The sequence below is a fragment of the Streptopelia decaocto genome, assembly GCF_964273445.1.
Source record: "Streptopelia decaocto genome assembly, chromosome: 15".
Classification (NCBI taxonomy): Eukaryota; Metazoa; Chordata; class Aves; order Columbiformes; family Columbidae; genus Streptopelia; species Streptopelia decaocto.
Genome location: NC_138670.1, coordinates 8,584,654 through 8,603,142, shown reverse-complemented (window position 1 = coordinate 8,603,142; position 18,489 = coordinate 8,584,654). Strand labels below are relative to the sequence as shown.

General features: G+C 60.2%; 2 protein-coding genes across 4 annotated transcripts in view; one reads left to right on the top strand and one right to left on the bottom strand.

The window, feature by feature from the left end:
- The first annotated feature begins 3,600 nt into the window (after positions 1-3,600).
- Positions 3,601-18,489, top strand: part of LOC309446575 (tRNA (32-2'-O)-methyltransferase regulator THADA-like) — a 24,083-nt gene continuing 9,194 nt past the window's right edge. The window contains exons 1-31 of one of the 3 annotated variants that reach the window (XR_014185473.1): positions 3,601-3,729; positions 4,279-4,456; positions 4,669-4,755; positions 5,033-5,060; positions 5,400-5,548; positions 5,751-5,873; positions 6,044-6,164; positions 6,396-6,547; positions 7,037-7,121; positions 7,421-7,557; positions 8,009-8,206; positions 8,624-9,320; positions 9,406-9,558; positions 9,644-9,753; positions 9,915-10,075; positions 10,314-10,480; positions 10,760-10,945; positions 11,485-11,639; positions 12,201-12,344; positions 12,640-12,744; positions 12,957-13,157; positions 13,431-13,581; positions 13,722-13,956; positions 14,090-14,329; positions 14,463-14,688; positions 14,823-15,029; positions 15,233-15,471; positions 15,683-15,865; positions 16,284-16,550; positions 16,643-16,848; positions 16,945-17,540. Coding sequence is in view for 1 of the 3 variants with exons in the window: in XM_082066438.1 (XP_081922564.1) it covers positions 3,605-3,729; positions 4,279-4,456; positions 4,669-4,755; positions 5,033-5,060; positions 5,400-5,548; positions 5,751-5,873; positions 6,044-6,164; positions 6,396-6,547; positions 7,037-7,121; positions 7,421-7,557; positions 8,009-8,206; positions 8,624-9,320; positions 9,406-9,558; positions 9,644-9,753; positions 9,915-10,075; positions 10,314-10,480; positions 10,760-10,945; positions 11,485-11,639; positions 12,201-12,344; positions 12,640-12,744; positions 12,957-13,157; positions 13,431-13,581; positions 13,722-13,956; positions 14,090-14,329; positions 14,463-14,688; positions 14,823-15,029; positions 15,233-15,471; positions 15,683-15,865; positions 16,284-16,550; positions 16,643-16,848; positions 16,945-17,225 (5,697 nt within the window). In the remaining 2 variants the exon portion in view is untranslated. Of the gene's footprint in view, positions 3,730-4,278; positions 4,457-4,668; positions 4,756-5,032; positions 5,061-5,399; positions 5,549-5,750; positions 5,874-6,043; positions 6,165-6,395; positions 6,548-7,036; positions 7,122-7,420; positions 7,558-8,008; positions 8,207-8,623; positions 9,321-9,405; positions 9,559-9,643; positions 9,754-9,914; positions 10,076-10,313; positions 10,481-10,759; positions 10,946-11,484; positions 11,640-12,200; positions 12,345-12,639; positions 12,745-12,956; positions 13,158-13,430; positions 13,582-13,721; positions 13,957-14,089; positions 14,330-14,462; positions 14,689-14,822; positions 15,030-15,232; positions 15,472-15,682; positions 15,866-16,283; positions 16,551-16,642; positions 16,849-16,944; positions 17,625-18,489 lie in introns of those variants that run through there. The other 2 variants (XM_082066438.1, XR_014185474.1) reach the window with 2 other exon arrangements.
- Positions 17,660-18,489, bottom strand: part of LOC309446602 (somatomedin-B and thrombospondin type-1 domain-containing protein-like) — a 3,934-nt gene continuing 3,104 nt past the window's right edge. The window contains exon 6 of the mRNA XM_082066469.1: positions 17,660-18,474. The gene's annotated coding sequence lies outside the window, so the exon portion shown is untranslated. The remainder of the gene's footprint in view (positions 18,475-18,489) is intronic.

The window sequence follows — 18,489 nt, the reverse complement described above, 5'->3', positions numbered from 1 at the left end:
CTCCGATCCAGGGAAGGGGGAGGATAGCTGTTCCCAGCCCAGAAATGGACCAGAGGATTAGCTCCTTAAAAGAAGCAAATTATCCCTTTCTCTGGCCAAATGAAAGCTTTCCCATCAAAAGAGAGCTGTCATATCATACAATATAAGAGAGGAGAGAGTTCAGCTTAATAAAAAATCATTTTTAATGATAGCACAGCCTCTGGCTGTGCCAGAACTCTCTGTGAAAGTTGATTTATTTCCTGCTGAAAGCAAAGAAATTGTGCTTTTTCTCCTTCCCTTTCCCCCACCTCCACTGCCCTAATCACAGTGATAATGCAGATGTTTTGCATGTATCCAGCATACTCTTTGCAAGGATTCAAAGTCCTTAATAAATTAGATTACTGGCAGCTCATGGCAGTTCTGTGGCTTAGCTTAGTGGCATGCAGCCACCTCCTGTCCAGCTGAGCCATACCCCTGCTTGCGTTGGGACATGCAGGAGTGTTGCCCACTGCCCCACGTGTGGGCAGCTGGGGCAGGAGCTGGTCTCCGAGCCCAGAGCAGCCAGGACAGCTCCCTGGGGCAGCCAGGTGTCCCCAAAGCTTTGTCAGTCCAGTTCCCAACTTCTGTCCAGCAAGAGAAACTGCATCCCAGAGCAGTGACATGGGATGGGAGGGGACGCCTGGCAGCAAGGCCTGGCAGGTGCGATCCGTGGGACGAGAGAGGACATCTTCTGTCTTGAGTCTATAACTGAAATGAGTAGCTGGGATTAAAACAGAGAACCTGGGTTTGAGCTCAGGTTGCTTAGGAAAGTGTAAACGCAGGTTTTCCAGTGGTTTAAGCCAAGGTGGGTATCGAGGCTTCGGGAGTTCATGCAGGGAACGCTCTCCTGCTTGGTGTTTCTTTGCAGGGTGGAGAAGACTCCAGTCCCACTTGTGGAACACCAAAGGGACACACAGGTGAGTGCTGTGGAACCACTGCGTACCAAAGGGCGTCCTGGCACCTCATGGCTTGATAGAGAACAGCCCAGCAACCCTGATGGCATCATGCAGAAAGGGGAGCCCATCTCCAGGAGAGCTCCTCTCAGTCCCTTGTCTTTTCTCCATTCTGCCTGCCCATGCTCACCCAGCTGCTCTCCCAAAGCCAAGAAGAGATGTCCGGTAGCCTCGCTACCTCTGACCCTCAAACCTCTGTAAAATCTTACTTAATACCAAACCACCATTTTTTTCTTTCGTCCCTTTATTTGCCTCTCCCTTCAGCCATGCTGATGGCATAACAGAAATTATAACCATGTTCTATGACTCTTCACTTATTTGCTGTAGGTTTGAGAGGAAGATACCTTTGAAGTGACCCAGTCTGGACATGTTCTCTGCTGCCGTGCCAAGGCATCAGCGTTCCAGAGAGGCACTGGGGATGCACGAACACCAGGGATCATCGCAAACTGCTCCCAGCTTTTATTCACATACCCAAATGCTGACACAGGAGATGGATGCGGGGCCAGATTTTGTGCCCCACACTGTGCCAGTCCAGAGGGACCGCAGTGCAGGTGAGCTGGGACATGGGGTGGGCAGGCACAGGATCCGACCCTTTCCTCTTTCAGCTGTAATAATCATAGGACCGAAGCGGATTAATTCTCCTTCCCCATCCTTAACAAAGGACGCCTTTCCCTGGCCTCCCCTGCTCGTCCCTGCCTTCCCACCGCACATGCACTTAGCCTATTAGGATCTCTGCTGATTGCTTTCTTTCATTCCTCCCGTACCTTTCACTTCAGAAAATGGACTGGTAATACTTCTTTTATCAAAGAATTATGGGATTTAGGACCCAGATCTTACAAAGAGACTTTTGATAGCTGCTGGTAATCAAATCCCAATCGGCAGACACTTCTCTGCACCCTGTTACCAGGGAGGAATAAAGGAAAGGGATTATTGATGTTCTGTTTACTGAGCCTCCAAGAGATAGGATCACTGGGCTATTTCATATTAGAAAAGGAAAGGAAAATAAAACAAGAAAGAAAAAAAACACAGACAAGGGAGGACAATATAGATATAGATAAAAAGAAAAGAAACAGGCTCTTATCATTTTCTTATTGGTTAAGGAGATTCCAAAGCCATTATAGAGGATTAGCAAAAAGGTTAATCTGCTTTAGCCATTCGTTTCTCAAAAGTGAATTTATACGGTTTGAAAATCCTTCCTACGGTGAAACCAGAAAAAATCTCCCCCTCCCTCCGCTGCCCCTCCCTTCTGCAGGGAGATAAGGGGATGGGGATGTGAGCCTCAGAGACCCTAAATCACAGGAGCACCCTCCCTCGCCCTGCCCCTGCCTGGCCGCTGGCACCCATGGAAGCTCCGGTTTGGCAGCACTTCCTCTGGTTCCTCATCACCCGTGTGGGGTGGCCGTGATGCTCAGGGAGCAGAGGAGAAGGTCCAAGGGATGTGACCGTCCTCCTGCACTGCTCTGCCTTACCTGGGGTACGTCCCGGGCTGTTTCACTGGTTGATATTGGCAGCAGGCAGAGCAAACCTGGACTTGTGGTTGGATTTGGGCACCCGTCTTAATTTAAAAGCAGAACAAAGATGCTCACTGCTGGCAAATGTCAGAAACTGCAGGCTGGGGTGTCTCTATCTCCAAGCACAGCGGTCACCCAGGGAGCCGCATTTCAGCATCCTCCTGGTCACTCAGCGCAGACACGGGCCCATCCCAGCCATGTTCTCCTGCACTGCCTGTGCCATCGCCTTGCCCAAGTGGTCAATATCCATCGCTCGCCCCCGTGCCACTGTGAGAAACAACCCTGGGGAAAAACAATCCTTCAAGGCCAAAACCGGCCAGGAGCACTTTCTTGATAGCTGCTGGATGAGGTTCAGTGTGATGTGTTAGCTGGGAGTCATAACTATTTCAGTAAAGACACAGAATTCACAGACTGATAAAATGGTTTGGGTCAGAAGGGACCTTTCAATGTAATCTTAAAATTGTTCCTGTTGAAATAGTGCACTTCTGTGGCAACTGACAAAAAGAACCCAAATAAAATAATTTGGATTTGATGATAATTAACATCAAGTGCTGTAATAAATCTGTTTCTCTCTCCAAAGGCCATTCTATTCTGCAGGAAGAAGCGGAGTCCCTCCGCTGGCTGTTACTGTTAATATTAGGGACGCTGGCTAAGAGGGGTGGTGCCCATGGCATAGCAGGAAGACTGCGGGGGACCAAACCTCCTCTGATGCAGTCAGGCACGATGGAGACAGACAACCGTTTCACTCTGAAGCATTTCATTTTGTATTTCACAGCTCTTAGAGCCAGCATCGCAGCTGCAGACAGCGCCTGGCTGCTCCTGTGCACCAGCTCCCCGGTTTTCAGCCCTCGTGGGGGTCTCTCTCGCTCTCCCCCTATAGAAACAGCTTCAGATGATGTTGGATTTTAATCGTTAATTTGCAGCCTGCGGTGGATGTAGCGTCGTGCCGAGGGCTGGTGGAGAAGGGGAGCGTCCCTGCCCGGCGTTCGCTTCTGGCTCCCGTTCTCCCGCAGCCTCCAGCACGACCGACGCTCCCGGTACACCCCCCATCCCGGAGCTGCCGGCTGGCCGGGGGCACCGCTAGGGGGGGCCGCTGAGCCCGCGGAAGCGCGGCCGAGCTCTATGGTGGCGGCGGCCCCGGCCATGGGAGCGGAGCGGGAGGCGCGGGCCTGCGCCGCCTTCTACGGGGCAACGGGCATCGCCCAGCCCGTGCTGTCCTGCCTGCGCTGCCTGCAGCAGTTTGCGGGGTAAGAGGAAGGGCCCTGGGCGGGGGGACCCCGGCACCCCCAAGGAGCGGGTCCCCCGGGAATCCCCCGGTGCGGAGCCCCCGAGCATCGCCCGGGGCGGGTCTCGGCATCCCCCGGGCGCGGGTACCCGGCGCGGGTCCCCCGAGGTGTGGGGGGGGAGGGAGGCTCGACCCGGTACCCGGCAAGGGGACTGAGCCACCGCTGCTTGTCCCCATTCCCTTCCAGCCTGCTCTGCAGCAGCAGGGCAGCAGCTTTCAGGATTTTTCGGGTCCTCCTGCCCCAATGCCTCGCCAAGGGCTTGTGTTTGCCAGAACGGGCTGGGTTGCAGATTCTGAGGTTTGAGGAGTTCCTCCCTCTGCCCCCAGCTGTGCAATGCTGAGTGCAGTTGGGAGAAAGGAACATCACAAGCTGGGGCACTCCAACCCTAACCCCTATCAAGCTGGGGCACCCCTACCCCAATCCACATTGAGCTCAGTCCCCAGGGGTATTCCCCCCACACCAAACCCCATGGAGCCAGGCAGTTCTCACCCCCATCGCCATTTGTTTCAGGAGCACTGCCAAGAGATGCAAAGACAAGCACCTGGAGGAGGCTCTGCTGCTGTCGCGGGCGCTGAGTGATGCTCTGCAGGCACTGGGTGAGGCGGAGGCACGGCCTCTGCTCCGCTGTGTCCTGGCTTTCCAGATGGAGGCAACTGGCAGCTCCAGCTCCTTCCAGAAACTAGAACAGGTCCGTAACACAGCCGGCTGGGCTGCAGATTCAGAGCTGTATTAGCCACAAGTGAAGTGATGGTGCCAGCTCTGCCGGCACAGCCCTGGTGTGGTGCATCCTTGTGGGCAAAGGGGCCGCAGTGATGCTGCAGAGCTGCCCTGAAAGCAAAGCACAGCTGGTGTCTCTCGAGGACCCGGGCAGACAGTCTGACTCGAGGTGTCTCTTGGCAGATCGTGACCCAGCTGGCGGTGGGGAAGGAAGCCCTCCTGGCCCAGGAGGTGGGCGCACTGCTGGCCGACCTGGCACCGCAGGGAGAGGTGAGAGCGCTGCAGTTGTGCAGTGGCACCAGCTTTCACGGGGGCTTGGCTGGAGCCCATTTGTGACAGGGACCTCCTGGTATGGGCTTCCTGGGGTCCTGTGCTTCTCTTCCCACCATGTTGGGAGCTCACCTGTGTTTGCAGCCGGTCACAAATGGCTGCCCATCAGACCAACCCTTTGCTCATTGCTGGGACAGCTTCTGGCACAGGCAGGACCCTCCTGCACAATGCACTGAGCCCCAGTGTGTCAGGAGAAACTGTGTTTCTGCCCCAGCAGGTGCTGTCTCCTGGGGACCTCCAGTCAGGTCAGTCTCTGCTCCTTCCCCTCTTGGGGCTTCTTCTGGCCCACACCACCAATGCATGGGACACCCCCTGCCCACCCAGACCGAGTCCTCTGCACTTGTGGGAGGGGGAGCAGGGATCAGCTGGATCCATGGGATTTCTGCAGAGGTCCCAGCAGCACCCAATGACTGCCCACCTGTCCAGGGTGGCTGGAAGCCAGACAAGCCAAAGCATTCCCTGCATCCCAGCCCTGTTCTTACCCCACTTACTAGCAGCTCAGCCCTTGGTTTAACCAGTGGCAGGGCCGGCTGCGGGCACGGTGCCAGGAGAGCCAGGGACTGACGCTGTCCCCTTGCCCACAGTGTGCATGTTCGTGGAGGAGAGCAGCCTGGGCCGGCAGCACTGGCGGCAGAACCTGGCCCCGCTGCTGCAGCGCCTGGCCACCACCTTGCACTGGGTGCTGCACAGCCAGCCCACGCCTGGCGGCATGTGGGGCTACCTGGCTGTCAGGGTAAGAGCCGAATTTCGGAGGAGAGGGAAAGGATCGGTCCCTGCAAGGACAGGGACCTGCTGGAGTCCCAGCCGGGCACTGGCAGCGATGTCCAGGAAGGATGAGGCACATGGTGCCATGTCGAATGGGGAAGAACTGCTTTTTGAGAGCAGAGGGATGCTGACAGCCACCCCTGAGGTCCCCGTCCCTTCTGCTCCCCCAGGCGTGCCTCCAGCTCTTCCAGGCGCTGCCGAAGGACGTGGCCCCCCTGGTGTGGAGCACGGAGGGGAAGAGTGAAGCCCTGCAGAACCTCCTGGGGCTGCTGCTGGAGGTGGCCTGGGGAAAGGTGTGTATGGCCCCAGAGAGGAACGGGGCATCCTGTCCCAGGCAGCCCCAGAATCTGGGGTGTCTGAGGGACCCTGCGTATTTTCCTGCGTGATCACAGAGGGAGGGTTAAATGGGGTCTGGTTTTCTAATGTCATTTTGAGCTGCGCCTTTGCCCCCTTGTGAGTCCAGGCCCTGAACAAGGACACCCGGCTGCTGGCGGGCACAGCCCTGAGCATGCTGGTGAACACAGCCCCGCAGCCCGAGCGCGGGGCCAGCGCCGTGCTGGCCCTCTTCCAGCTGCCCGACCAAGGTGCGTGCTCCGTCACAAGCCAGAAATGGCCTCTGGCGCAGGGGAGAGTGGGAACAGACATGTTTGGGTGCGAGGGGCCAGAGGCCGGTGCCACTCAGCAGCAGTCCAAGCCAGACTCTGCTGCTGTGTCCCGCTCTTGGTGTCCAGGAGCTGCAGCTGCCACCGGCCACCTCATGTAGTCACTCTGGGATGAGCTCTCGGAGCAGCGTTTGAAACCCATCTTTCTGCCAGGTGCAGGGGAACTGAAGTTTGGGGAGCTGGCGGTGGAGGCCCCCCCCACCCTGGAGACAGATGGGCTGGAGAAACTGGTGCTCACCAGAGGTTTGCTGACGTGCTGCAAGACAGACATCCTCAGCTGCCAGCTGGAGAGCTTCACCCACAAGGTAGGAGAGCACAAACCCAACAGCCAGGGATGTGGGGAACCCCTTGCACAGGGCTGGCAGCCGCCAGCGGGGGCTGTGGTCCCTAGGGGATGTAGCCAGGCTGCACCGCTCTGCACCAGCAGCTTCACGCATCCTGCTGGACATGGCGTGTTAGCCAGGAGCCTGCTTTTTCCAAAGACATCTGAGTGGGGGGTTTCCCTCTCCTGGGCGCGGCAAGAAGACAGGAGGTGCCAAAAGTAGCCTCTGCACAAGCAAACTGGCAGCAATGTTTGCCCTGTGCTACCACAGCATCGACCCAGGGCTGTACATGACCAACCGCAGCCTCCAGCTCTGCCCAACTCCAGCATTTCCTGAGCCCTCAAGAGCTGAGGGCTTCTGGACAGGGAGCAAAAACTAGCAATAAGCTGCTGTAAGAGCAGAAAAAAACCCAGGCATTGCTCTCCTTGCCTTTCTGTGGTGGGGAAGCCTCCACCTGCTGTGCTCCCGCAGGCCTGCCTGCTGCTGGACATGGTCTTTCCTGCTGTGTGTGCCCTGACCAAGGAGCATAAGGACTGCCACTACTACTGCTTCCAAGGTAGGAGACGATGACCTCTGCTGCCGTGGGGAGGTTTGAAAGGTTCACTGCGCTCATGATGCACCGAGCCCCTGTGGCATTTCATCTTCTCCAAGGGAAGATGCTTTTCTGTATCTTGGTAGCTGTTTTGGAAAATGCTATTAATTTCTGCTGCAGCCCAATGGACACCAACGCTCTTGTGTACCTAATGGGGAAACCGCTCCCCTTGCGCACAGGGTCCTCAGGCCCAGCAGCCCGCACTGGCTCTGCTGCAGGCGAGTCTGGAGTGCGGGCTGCAGCGCTGCTCTCTGCTCTTGCAGCCTGTGCCCTGTGGCTGCAGCGCCTGCGGGACAGCCTGCCCGCCATCTGGCGCCTGATGGGGACCCGCGTCCTGGACCAGGACACCGAGCTGCTCCAGCAACTCACCCAGCTGATGTGGGACAATGCTGAGATGCCGGTAAGGCTAGGGTGCTGAAAACGCACACCACAGCAGCCAGAAACAGCCCTTCCTTTGCCTGGCTCAGCTGCTGCTCCCCTGCCCACAGCACACCCCTGCCTGTTTCAGCTCCATCAGCCAAATACAACCCCCTTGCCTGCAGCTGCCTGCAGCTGCCTGCTGGCAGGGCCGCCTGTGCTGCTGAGACCAGGACACTGGTCACAAGTGGCCTCTCCAGAACCCTGTCTCAGTGCTTTGCCCTCCCACACAGCACCCATGGGTGCAGTCCCAGCCAGTCCACACCTGCTGGCTCCCCATTTGCCATCTCCACGTCCCCAGTTCCTAACCCTGGGGTTACCAGCCAGTACGGAAAGTGCACAGCCACGGGAAAGCAAAAGGTCTTTTCTGAAGCAGCGAGACATGCAGGGGAGCCCACCCTAGCTGCTCCCGCTCACTGTCCTTCTCCCCACAGGTGGAAGGGGTGTCCGAGTTCATCCACAGCTCCTTCCGACTGCTCCTGGAGATCTACCACCTCGAGTGCCAGCACTTCCAGGACCATGAGAGACCCCTCTATCAACAGATGCTGCAGAGGGTGGTCTCAATGCCGTGGCAAATCAAAGCCAGATATGTGCCCCTATGTGCCATTGTCCCCTACGTGGGCAGCCAGCAGGTAGGGAACGTGGGGGGACAGGGAGGCTCGGTCCTGGCTGGCACTGCTGCTGGGGTGGCACAGCCTCTGTCTGCTGCCTGTCACCTTCCCCTGCCCAGCTCAGCCATGTGGGCGGGCAGCTTCCCAGCCACAGGGCTGTTTCAGCATGTCCCAAGGGAGAGTATCCCTGGTGGGGGAGTGACCTGCGGCAGCAGCAATGCACCCCCAGGGACTCCCAGCAGGGAGGCAGCTTTGCCTGTTGGTGCCCACCAAAAGCTGTTTGGGGTACCAGAGATGCTTAGTGTCATGGGTGACCACAGCGTGGTCTGTTCCCAGAGCTGTCCCCTGCCATACACAGCCTTCGGTCTGGCAGCGAGATCATAGCGTCATTTAGATTGGAAAAGACCCTGATGAGGGGGACATCTGCCTTTCTCCCAGGTGCTGGATGCCTACCCGGACCTGCCGCAGCACCTCCTGAGTTGCCTCTCCACCAACCACCTGTGTCCCGCAGCCACCGAGGTCTATAGGGCGCTGGTGCGGCAGCAGTGTGCCGAGGGGCAGGACGGGCAGCAGGGGGCTGGGACGGCTCTGGCAGAGCGGTGGGCGCTGCGCTGGCTGCCCCTGCTCTCCCAGGGACTCCGCTCCCCCCTGCCCATCCTGCAGAGCAATGTCACCAACCACCTCCTCGCCTGGACCCTGCGGCAGCTGCCAGCTGCCCAGGCACCACTGGCCGCCCAGTTTGGTGGCCAGGACACGGCCTCACTCCGGGCTTGGATCTCACTGCTGAAGGCACAGCAGAGTGTGTCGGGGGCTCTGCCCCTACAGGACGAGGTGCTGGAGCGGCTCTGCTGCTGCCTGGGCGCCCGCGAGGAGGGGATTCGGCTGGCAGCACTGGGGCTTCTCTGCTGCAGCCCCAGCACCAACCGGCCCCTCTCGGACACTGAGGTGCGGCTGCTGCGGGAGTTCCTGCCCCTCAACCTCAACTGCGACTCCTCCTCGTTCCGGCAGCTGCTGCAGGCAGCGGTGAGGAGGGCGCTGGTGCGGCTGCGGGACAGCTCGCTGGCACAGCTGCGCGGGAAGGCGCCCCAGGGTGTCCAGCCGAGCCGGGGAGAAGGGCAGCTCGCCCAAGCAGTAGGTGAGGTGGCCACCCCAGCACCTCCACTGCGGCCCCGGGGGATTCAGACTTGGGTGCCCAGCCTGGCATTGCTGTCTGCCCACAGGCTTTGTGGAGTGGCTGGTGCAGCTCAGCATCGCCTCGCTTAGCCCAGCCTCCAACTACCAGAGGAAGAAGACAGCTCTGCTCCTCCTGGCTGCGGTTTTGGAGACCTGTACAGACACCTGGAGCCCCGCGAGGAAGAAGGGGCAGCCCCCACGTGAGTACGGGCAGCCCACTCAGAGCATCACCCCTCAGCTGCAGGGGTGCTCCCCCCGTCCCACTGCCCTGTGTCCCCACTGCAGGGACCATGGCCATGCTGCTGAGCTACGCCAGGCAGAGCGGCTGTTGGGACTTCTTCTCCCGGCCCAATTTGTTGGCACTGCTGAGCTGCTTGCAGGACAGCACTAATGAGGTGAGCCTTAATGGACATAAAGCTGCCTACCTGGGCCCAAGTGGGCTCAGAAGGGAAGGGTGGTGGCCTTCCCACATGGTGGGCTTGCCCTCCTGCCCTGCCCCACCTGTTTTCCCATCTATCTTTTGTCCCAATTCCCCCCACCTCTCCTGTCTTGACAGATCAGAGACTTGGCCTCAGAGCTGCTCGTCCACTTCTTCCCCCCCACATTCCCCGAGCCCATCACCCAGGCTCTGTTCCAGCTGGCCCAGGATGCCCTGGGCAGCCCACGGGTGCAGGAGGCGGAAGCCGGAGCTGTGCTGATGAAGACCATTCTGCAGAAGTATGAGCTCCTGGCCTCCCCTCCCCACAGTGGCACAGCAGCCCCTGAGAACACATCAGCAGCACCAGTGTCTCACCAGGGGCTGCGTTTACAACTCGGGGCAGTGCTGGCTTGGGTTTGAAATGGCCATGCAGAGGGCAGCTTGGGAGGGCTGGCGTGCAGGACCCTGAGCCAGAGGAGGAAAGAACTGCACAGAAAACCCCCTCATCCTTGCAGCAACCTTTACCTTTTCCCCCAGGTCAGACAGTGGCACCATGAAGAGCCTGGCGCTGGAGGCTGAAGCATCCCTGACACTGCCCAACCGCGGCCTGTGCTTCGCTCAGCACCTTCTCCACGTGCTGCAAGCCCAGTACGCTGTGGCGTGCCAGGACCTGCTGCGGGCAGCAGCCACTGCACCCATGCACGGTGCGTCCCCAGCCTGGCAGGGCAGCAAGCGGCTCCTGCAGCAGGTCTCCTCCCTGGGAATTTGGAGCAGGAGGGAATCATACAGGCAGGACTGAGGCCACAACACAGTGCTGGTGCCATGTCCTTGCCTCAGTTTCCCTGTATTTCTGCTCCACTTGCCCAGTGTGCTCATCACCTAGGGGCCCTGTTCACTCCGTGAGCCATTCCAGCTGCAGGCTGGGGCAAGAGAGCTGGGGCCACAGCAGCCACCAGGGTGACCCGAGGTGGGTGTTCATGCAGGAGCCATCGCAGCCCTGCGGAGATGTCTGCTCCAGGTGCCGGAGGTGGCCACCTCAATGCGGGCAGCAGAGTTGGCGCAGAGCTGGCAGGAGTTCCTCACCCGCCTTGTGACCACAGCGAGAGACATCACCTCCCTCCTCCTGGGAGCTCTGCAGAGCCAGCAAGGCCCCGGTTCCAATGAACAAGGTGAGCATGTCCCTGAGGGGACCAGCCCCAGGAACCACCAACACCTCCATCACAGCTGTCCCAGACCCAGCAGCCCCAGCCCGCAGGGAAGGCACTTATTTTGGGCTCACTCTAGCAGGGGACAGCAGTGGGGATGGGCAGGGAAGGTTGGCCTGGGTAAGGCCCAAAGCAGGACACCCAGGCAGGGATGCTCCAGGTGTTGGGTAGAGGATCCTGCAAACCACAGGAACAGAGCAGCAAGCACCTGGTTTGGAGTCCGTTTCTCAACTGAGAACAGCAGCAGAAATAGAGGAAAAGCATTCTAGCAGCAGCGAGGCGCTTGCTCAATGGGAGCAGCTGGGAGAGCAGGGGCTGGCAGAGCCCCTGCAGCAACAGCTCAGGAAGAGCAGTGGGGCAAAGCACAGCCGCAGTCCTGAGTGGGACACATTGCAGGACAGGAGCTGCTCCCATTTGTGTGCACTCTGAATAGGGACAGCAGGTCTCCTCCAGTAGCATCAGTCTCTTTCTGCCCCACTGAACCAGGTTTTTCCCTTTCACAGCTGCTGCCCCATCATTTGCAGACATGGGGAACGCCATCGGCTCCCTCATCGCACTGGGGAAAGGCCAGGGACGGGAAGAAGAGGATGAGGACGACTCAGTCCTGCTGTCGGAAGAGCACAGCCTGATCCTGACCTGCTGCTGGGTGTCAGTGAAGGTAGGCAAGCACCCTCCCCGTGGCACCAGGGACAGGGGCAGCCCAGCATGGCACCCACCGCCCAGCCCAGCAGCTGGGTCCTTCAGCTCCCCTTGTGGCATTCACCCTCCCTGGGGACAAACAAGGGGAATCTCTGTCCTTACCCCAGAGCTGCTGCAGACCATCCTCACCCCCTGCCAGGCAGAATGCAACCAGCTCCCTGCCTGCCCTTATGCAGCCCAGCTAGTTCCCAGGCACTAACACCCCAGCTGTGGCGGAGCTGGGTTCCCCAGCCCGCAGCCCTGCAGCTGCCCATCACAGCTTCTCCTCCGCAGCCTGTTGCCTGGAAAAAGGCCATCTCCACCACACACACCTCACAGCTGGCTGGGAAACTGCTGTGCGCAGAGCCTGTGCATGCTGACGGGCACCCACCAGCCACGCTGCCTTGTGGCTCAGCAACCAGAGTGCCCATGCTGGGCTGATAGCAGCACCCACTGTGCCTCCCTGCGGCAGCGATGGTGGGGCAGGACAGGGATGGGGAAGCCCTTCTGTCAGTCCCGGTGACCTTCTACTTCTTCCCAGGAGATAGGGCTGCTCCTGGGGGGCCTGGCTGAGCTTCTGCTGGACCCGGCGCTGCCCAGCGGATCGGAGCCGCTCCTGCCGCTCCCCACCTTGCAGGTGGCCGCAAGGGTGTTCCAGGAGATCCTGCTGCGGTGCCGGCACTGGGTAAGAGCGTGTCCCACCCGGGGTGGCTCAGCCCCTTGCCCACCTCTCCAGGGGCTCTCGCCAGCGTGCCGGAGGGCGAGCACAGTGGGGCAGGGTCTGCTGTGGGGCAGGGTCTGCTGTGGGGCAGGACATGGGGCATGGCTGGAAGCCCCCAGCTGGGATTTCAGTGCCAAACCCTGTCACATCCCCACACCATCATGTCTTCTCGTTTTCTCCTTCCCCTTTGCAAAGAGGATTCTGGGGAGCAGGGGGGGTTGACGGGTGCACACGGGGCCCTGATGCTGTTCTGCCCCAGGGAGCAGTGGAGGGCTGCAGCATGGGCTTCACCAAGTTTTGTGCTGCTCTGCTGAACCACCCGGACACAGAGCTGCAGGCCATCCCACAGACCATGCTGGAACAGGTACCAGGCTCGTTCTGCCCCACACTCCCCCTGTACCCCAGGGAGCCCCAGGGCTCTGTCTCTGTGTCCCCGCACCCTGGGGTGAGGACCCACCTGGCAGCTGAGATGCCACAGTGCAGGGTTGGTGCAGCTGGTCCTTAGCCCTGCAGAGGAGCTACAAGCTCCAGCCAGCAGATTTTCAGACATTTTCTCATGTGGGTTTTGTTCCTCAGGGCTTAGAAGCGCTGAGCGGACCCCGGAGCAGCTCGATCACACGCCGTGCTGCCGGCTTCCCCATGCTCTTCCTCTGCATCGTCAGCGGGGAGGACCCGGCCCAGGCACGGCCGCTGCTGGCCCGCTGCATCCAGACGCTGCTGGCCTTGGCCACCACGGCCCTGCCGCAGGACTGGGACCAGACCCTCGACCTCCCGCAGGTGAGCACAGCGGGCACTGAGCTGCTGGAGCCAGGCTGGGGACAGGGTGATCTGCACAAGGTCCCCTAAAGGGAGCCCTGCCAGGTACCCCAGCGTGAGGCTGCACCAGTGTGGAGACCTCGGGGTGAGCCAAAAGCTGCAGCCCTGACTGCGCTGCCCATCCCGGAAACCCGAGAGCTGGTGGCCCCTCAGCTCCCCCATCTCTTCCCACCATCTTCCCTTTGTGCAGAACCCCATTCCCTCCCTGGCCGCTGAGCCCTGTGCACTCTACAGGTGTGTGCCCTCCACGTGCTGCAGACGCTGGTCCGTGGCACAGGGCTGGGCAGCGCGCTGCTGCGGCACACCACGCCGATGGTGGCCCTGGCGCTGCGGGGCTTGGCCTCGCCATGCTGGGCCATGAGGAATGCGGCCATCCAGCTCTTCAGTGAGTACCGAGGGGCAGGGGCAAGACAGCCCTGCAGAACCTATGCAGCCCGCGGGGTTTGGAGCCTGGCTGGGGTGAAATGCGGGTGGTCAGGAGGGGGTGGATGGGACCTGATGCTGCTGTCTGCTCTGTCTGCGCAGGCGCCCTCACGTCCCGGCTGCTGGGCCAGCAGCGGAGCCGTGGGGAGGGCAGCCCGGCGGAGGGGGTGAGCCTGCAAGCCTTCCTGGGGCAGCACCCCCAGCTGGGCGCCGTGCTGCTGAGTGAGCTGGGAGCAGCCACGGAGCCCACGCCAAGGGGGCCCTGCCTGCGCCCCGCACTCCATGCCATCCTCACGCTCCTGGCCCAGCTGCAGCCTGGCCCTGATGGCCCTGACAGGTGAGGGGACAGCAGGGATGATCTGCCCCAGCCAAGGGCTCCCCTGGTCCTCTAGCACCGGGGCTGGCCCTGGCTATCGGGGGGATTTGCACCGGCTGGAGCATCACCACATGGTGCCCTTTTGGCTCCACAGGCCCTCTGCTCCCTTCCTGGAGCCACTGCTGGGGCTGGCAGGGAGTCCCATCTATGCCGTGCGAGCGATGGCTGCCAAGGCACTGGTGCCAGTTGTCCCGCTGCCCCAGCGCCAGGGAGTCCTCCTGCAGCTGTCCCAGCAGCTCCCCACCACACCCGGACAGGTCCGCTCGCACAACGCCCTCCACGGGCACCTGCTGCAGCTGCGGGCGCTGCTGGACTGCCCCCCCGGCACTGATGGGTGAGTGGTCCCTGCCATCCCCCTGCCCGTGGCCCCTGTGCTCACTTTCTGCTGAGATGCAGCTTTTTGGCCAAAAAGCGGTGCCTGCCCGAGCACCACGGCCCCTGTGGTGAGGCCGCACATCTCTCCGCAGGCTGTCGGCTGAGGCGCTGCGCCCCGTGGTTCTGCAGCTGGAGGCGCGGGGCTGGCTGCTCACCCCTGCCCAGCGCTGCCCGCTCGTCCGCGCCGCCTTCCTCCAGGTCCTTGCCCTCCTGCCCGCATCCTTCAGCCCCAGCTTCACCCAGAGCATCCACGATGCCATCAGTGCTGAGCTGGGCAGCCTCGTGCCGGGGGCAAAGCCAGGATGCGCCGAGCCGCAGGTACCGCTGCCTGCCAGGAAAATCACGGCTGACTGTGAAGCCGAGCGTGGGAGGTGGGGACCCCCACTCAGGGGGCACACAGCCCACTTGAGGCCAAGCGTTGGAAGCAGGATCCTGCTTTTGTTTTCCTCCAGGTGGGCTTGGCCGTTCTTCACCAAACCATGGCCCATTTTGTGTGCAGCCAGGCAGCCCGGCTGGCGGGTGCTGAACAGATCAGCGCCGTCTGTGCGCTCCTCCGGCAGCCAAACCCCGATGTCCAGCTTGCGGTCCTGAGCTGGGTGATCACCAGGGAGGGAGGAACATGCGAGGAGCTGGAGAAGGCTCTCAGGCTGACATTGCTGGTATGATAAAGCTCAGAAGTCACCAAGTAAAGGAGAGGGTCCCCGATGCACCACGCAGACGGGATCCCAGGTGCTCACCGAGAAGCACGGTGCTCCTCGGGCTGAGGGTGCACGGGTGCAGGGTGCTCACCCAGTTGTGCTGAGTTGCCAGCCCCTGGTGCCAAGGCCACTAATCGTGTACCTTCTTTCCCATTGTCAACTAGGAGAGCTTGGGGTCGGTGCTGCGAGAGAGAAGGGACAAAGAATTCCTGAGATTGTACCTTGAGGCTTTGCTGCATCTTTACAGAGACCCTTCGTCGTGGTCCCAGGAAGCTTCCCACAAGCTCCAGGGCTCCTCGGCAGCATGTCTGGAGATGCTGCTGCACATGGTGGAGGCTGAATGTCCTGGCCCTGACCTCCTCTTCCAGGCACTGTGTGCCACCAGCCTGCTGCTCGCCCACTGGTAGGTCCTTATCACTGCTGGCTTTCTCCACCTGACCCTTCCAGGAGATTTCTCCTTAGTCCTTGCTGAAACAGAGCACAGCTTCTTGCCTATAAATCACAGCTGGCTTTGCACCTGGGTCCTGCTGTCTCAGGGAAGCTGGTGGCATTTGGACCCTAGACAGAGATGGAAGGTGTGACTGAATGCCTTCTCCTTTCCTGGCCTCTGGCAGGTTTGAGGATGAGGACAGCACCCTGGTCGAGCGATGGTGCAGGGCGCTGGAGGAGTGCAGCTGCTCTGCTGCGTCCGAACTGCTGCGGCTGGCGGCCGCCCGCTCCCTGCAGACAGCGGGTGCCGATGTGGTGCAGCGATCCTTGCACAAAACCTGTCCCTCGCTAGTCCCCGTGGCTCTGCGGTAAGTCCTTGCGGGAGCAGCACTGCCCACAGCCCAGGGCTGTTGCAGGTTAATAGGCTGACCCTGCGAAAGGCAACGTCCCCTCCAAACAATACAAGGGCATTAAAGAAAAGCCCACTCATTCAAAAATCACTAACAGCTAAGAGCTTGCAGCCTACAAAAAAATCATGGGTGGAATTTTAATAGAAGCAGCCAGTCTCTTATGAGCAATAAATGGCATTGATGGGTCCCTCAATCCCTGTGCTGGTCCCTGCCCTCTCAAGCAGTGAGCTCTTGAATGGTGGCTGTACCCTTCACAACCCATGAGAAACGTCCTTGGGGAAGCATTGCCCTGGGTGGGGTTTCATCCTTCCCCCCGACTCCAGGCAGGCAGGGGATGCTCTGCAGAACACGGTGGCCTTCCCTTCCATTTCCCCAGGCTGATAAATGTGGGCATTCACCTTCTGCAAGACGAGGAGCGGGAGGTCCGGCATGAAGCCTCAGGTTTCGCCAGCCTCCTGCGGCAGGACCCCAGCGAGCCGCTCCGAGACGGCTGCGTCTTCGTTCAGGACAATGTCGGACTCCTGGGCCTCCTGCAGCTCCTCCTGGGAGAGTTTGGGGACCACCCCAAAACTTTTGACTTGCTGCTGCAGCATCTCCCCATCCTAGATCTCAGGGGCATCGTGGAAGAGCTGGAGGCCAACAAGTGAGTTGCCAGAGCTCTGGGATGGGTATGAGGGAGCAGGGGGAGTCATGGGTCAGCCCTCGGCTTCACCTGCATCTCGGCTGCCCCTCCAGAGCCACCAGCTTGTACAAGGAGGATGAACCCAACGTTTTTGCGGAGCCGGCCATCCTAGCACAGCAGCTGCTCCCTGTCCTGCTGCAGCTCCTGGAGAAGGCACCGGGCAGCAGTCCGCTCCGTGCCTCGGCTCTGCGCTGGCTGGCGGCCGCGGGCCCCGGCGTCCTGCGTGACCTGCGGTACTGCAAGCGTTGCTGGAGCCAAGGTACCATGACAGGCAACCTGGTGTCCCCATCCCGCAGGTCAGCGCTGCCTGGGGGTCCCAGCTGTGCTCATGGTTCTTTCTTTGCTCTCTCTGCAGGGGCTGTTGCCTGTGGGGGGATGAAGGCGCTGGGCTGTGCCAAGCTGCACGTGGCAGTGAATGTGCTGCTGGCGAGGGCCCGGCTGGTGGCACGGGCACTGCGGGTGCTGGGGGATGGCGCTGCCGCCGTGCCAGGGCTGGGCTGTGGTGCCCAGGAGCTGGAGCAGGAGCTGGTGATGGTGCAGGGGCTGCTGGCACAGCATGGGCTGGCCCCGGCGCCAAGCCAGAGCGATGTGCCGGAGGAGCTGGGACCACCGAGACTACCGTCCGGGGCTGCCTGATGGCCCCAGGCATGGAGTGGCATCATGCTGAGCCCGGCAGCCACGAGGCTCCTGGTTCACATTGCCATGTCCCTGTATTTGCTGGATGCTCTGGCTGCCAGTCAGGATTGTGTGTTGGGTGCTGTGACTCAGGGGAACCCCACTTACCGTGTGGGACACACTCACTTTGTTCCCGATGTTTTGTAACTCTCCATCCTGAGGACGCCAGTGCAGCGTCACCTCAGCCCATGCCTGTGCTGCTGCCCATAGCATCCCGCCCTCGGGTCCGGTTGGGAGAAGGGGACGTGCACCCCAGAGCCCCCCTCACACTCCCTTGTGCTGCTCAACTCCCAACACCTTTTTTTAACGAACATTTTGGCTCCTCTCTAATGGCTGACCCGGGCTTTTATCCCAAATAAAGAGGTCAAGAACATCCCCGGTGTTGAAGCCTTTTAATTTCCATGCCCAGGAGAGGCAGTGGGAGAGGGGGAGGGTGCGGCAGGGGGAGGCAACTGGGGGCCGAACACATCGTGGGGCAGAAAACGAGCAACAGCCACCTGCTCAGCCAGGGAGGTTCAAACCCTGAAGCAAAAACAACCCCACAAACACCCCGCCCTGCACCCCAGGGACGTCCAGTATTGCTGACCCCAAAGCAGTGCTGCAGCCCCAGCTGGTCTGGTGGGGACAGCAGAGTTTTTAGTGTGAGAGCACCCTGATCCATCCTCATCCTCACCCGCTGCAGGGGCAGCATGAGCACAGCAAAGCCAAAGCACAGGTTCTCTGAGGAGGAGAAATTCCTCTCCTGGGGGAGTTCAGCCTCTGCAAGGACATCTTGATGCCCAAGAGCAGCTGGTACAAAAACATGCTGCCATCACCCACTGGTGTCATTGCCCACACGCAGACTTTGAGTGCCCACATTTAATTTCCCTCTGCAAACCACAGCACACAGCCCAGCCACCGTTCATGGCTCACCCAACGCCTCACTGCAGTCCGGCTGGCCTGAACACACACAGGGAGGATGCCATCTTCACCCTCTTCATATGGCATGATGTCACGGCTGAGTGTGACATTATCGTATTGTCCTCCCATGTCACTGCCGCATCATCTTCTCACCCAGGTTTAACCTCAGCATGATGTTCTTCCACCATGAATCACCATACTTTAGGAATACCCCTATTTTTAGTCTTTATAAGCAGGGTTTTCTTCCCATTCTTCAACAAAATACTTCACGAAAAATGCAGGGGGTCAGCTCCAAGGGCGAGCAGCAAGCCTGCAGAAGGGCGAA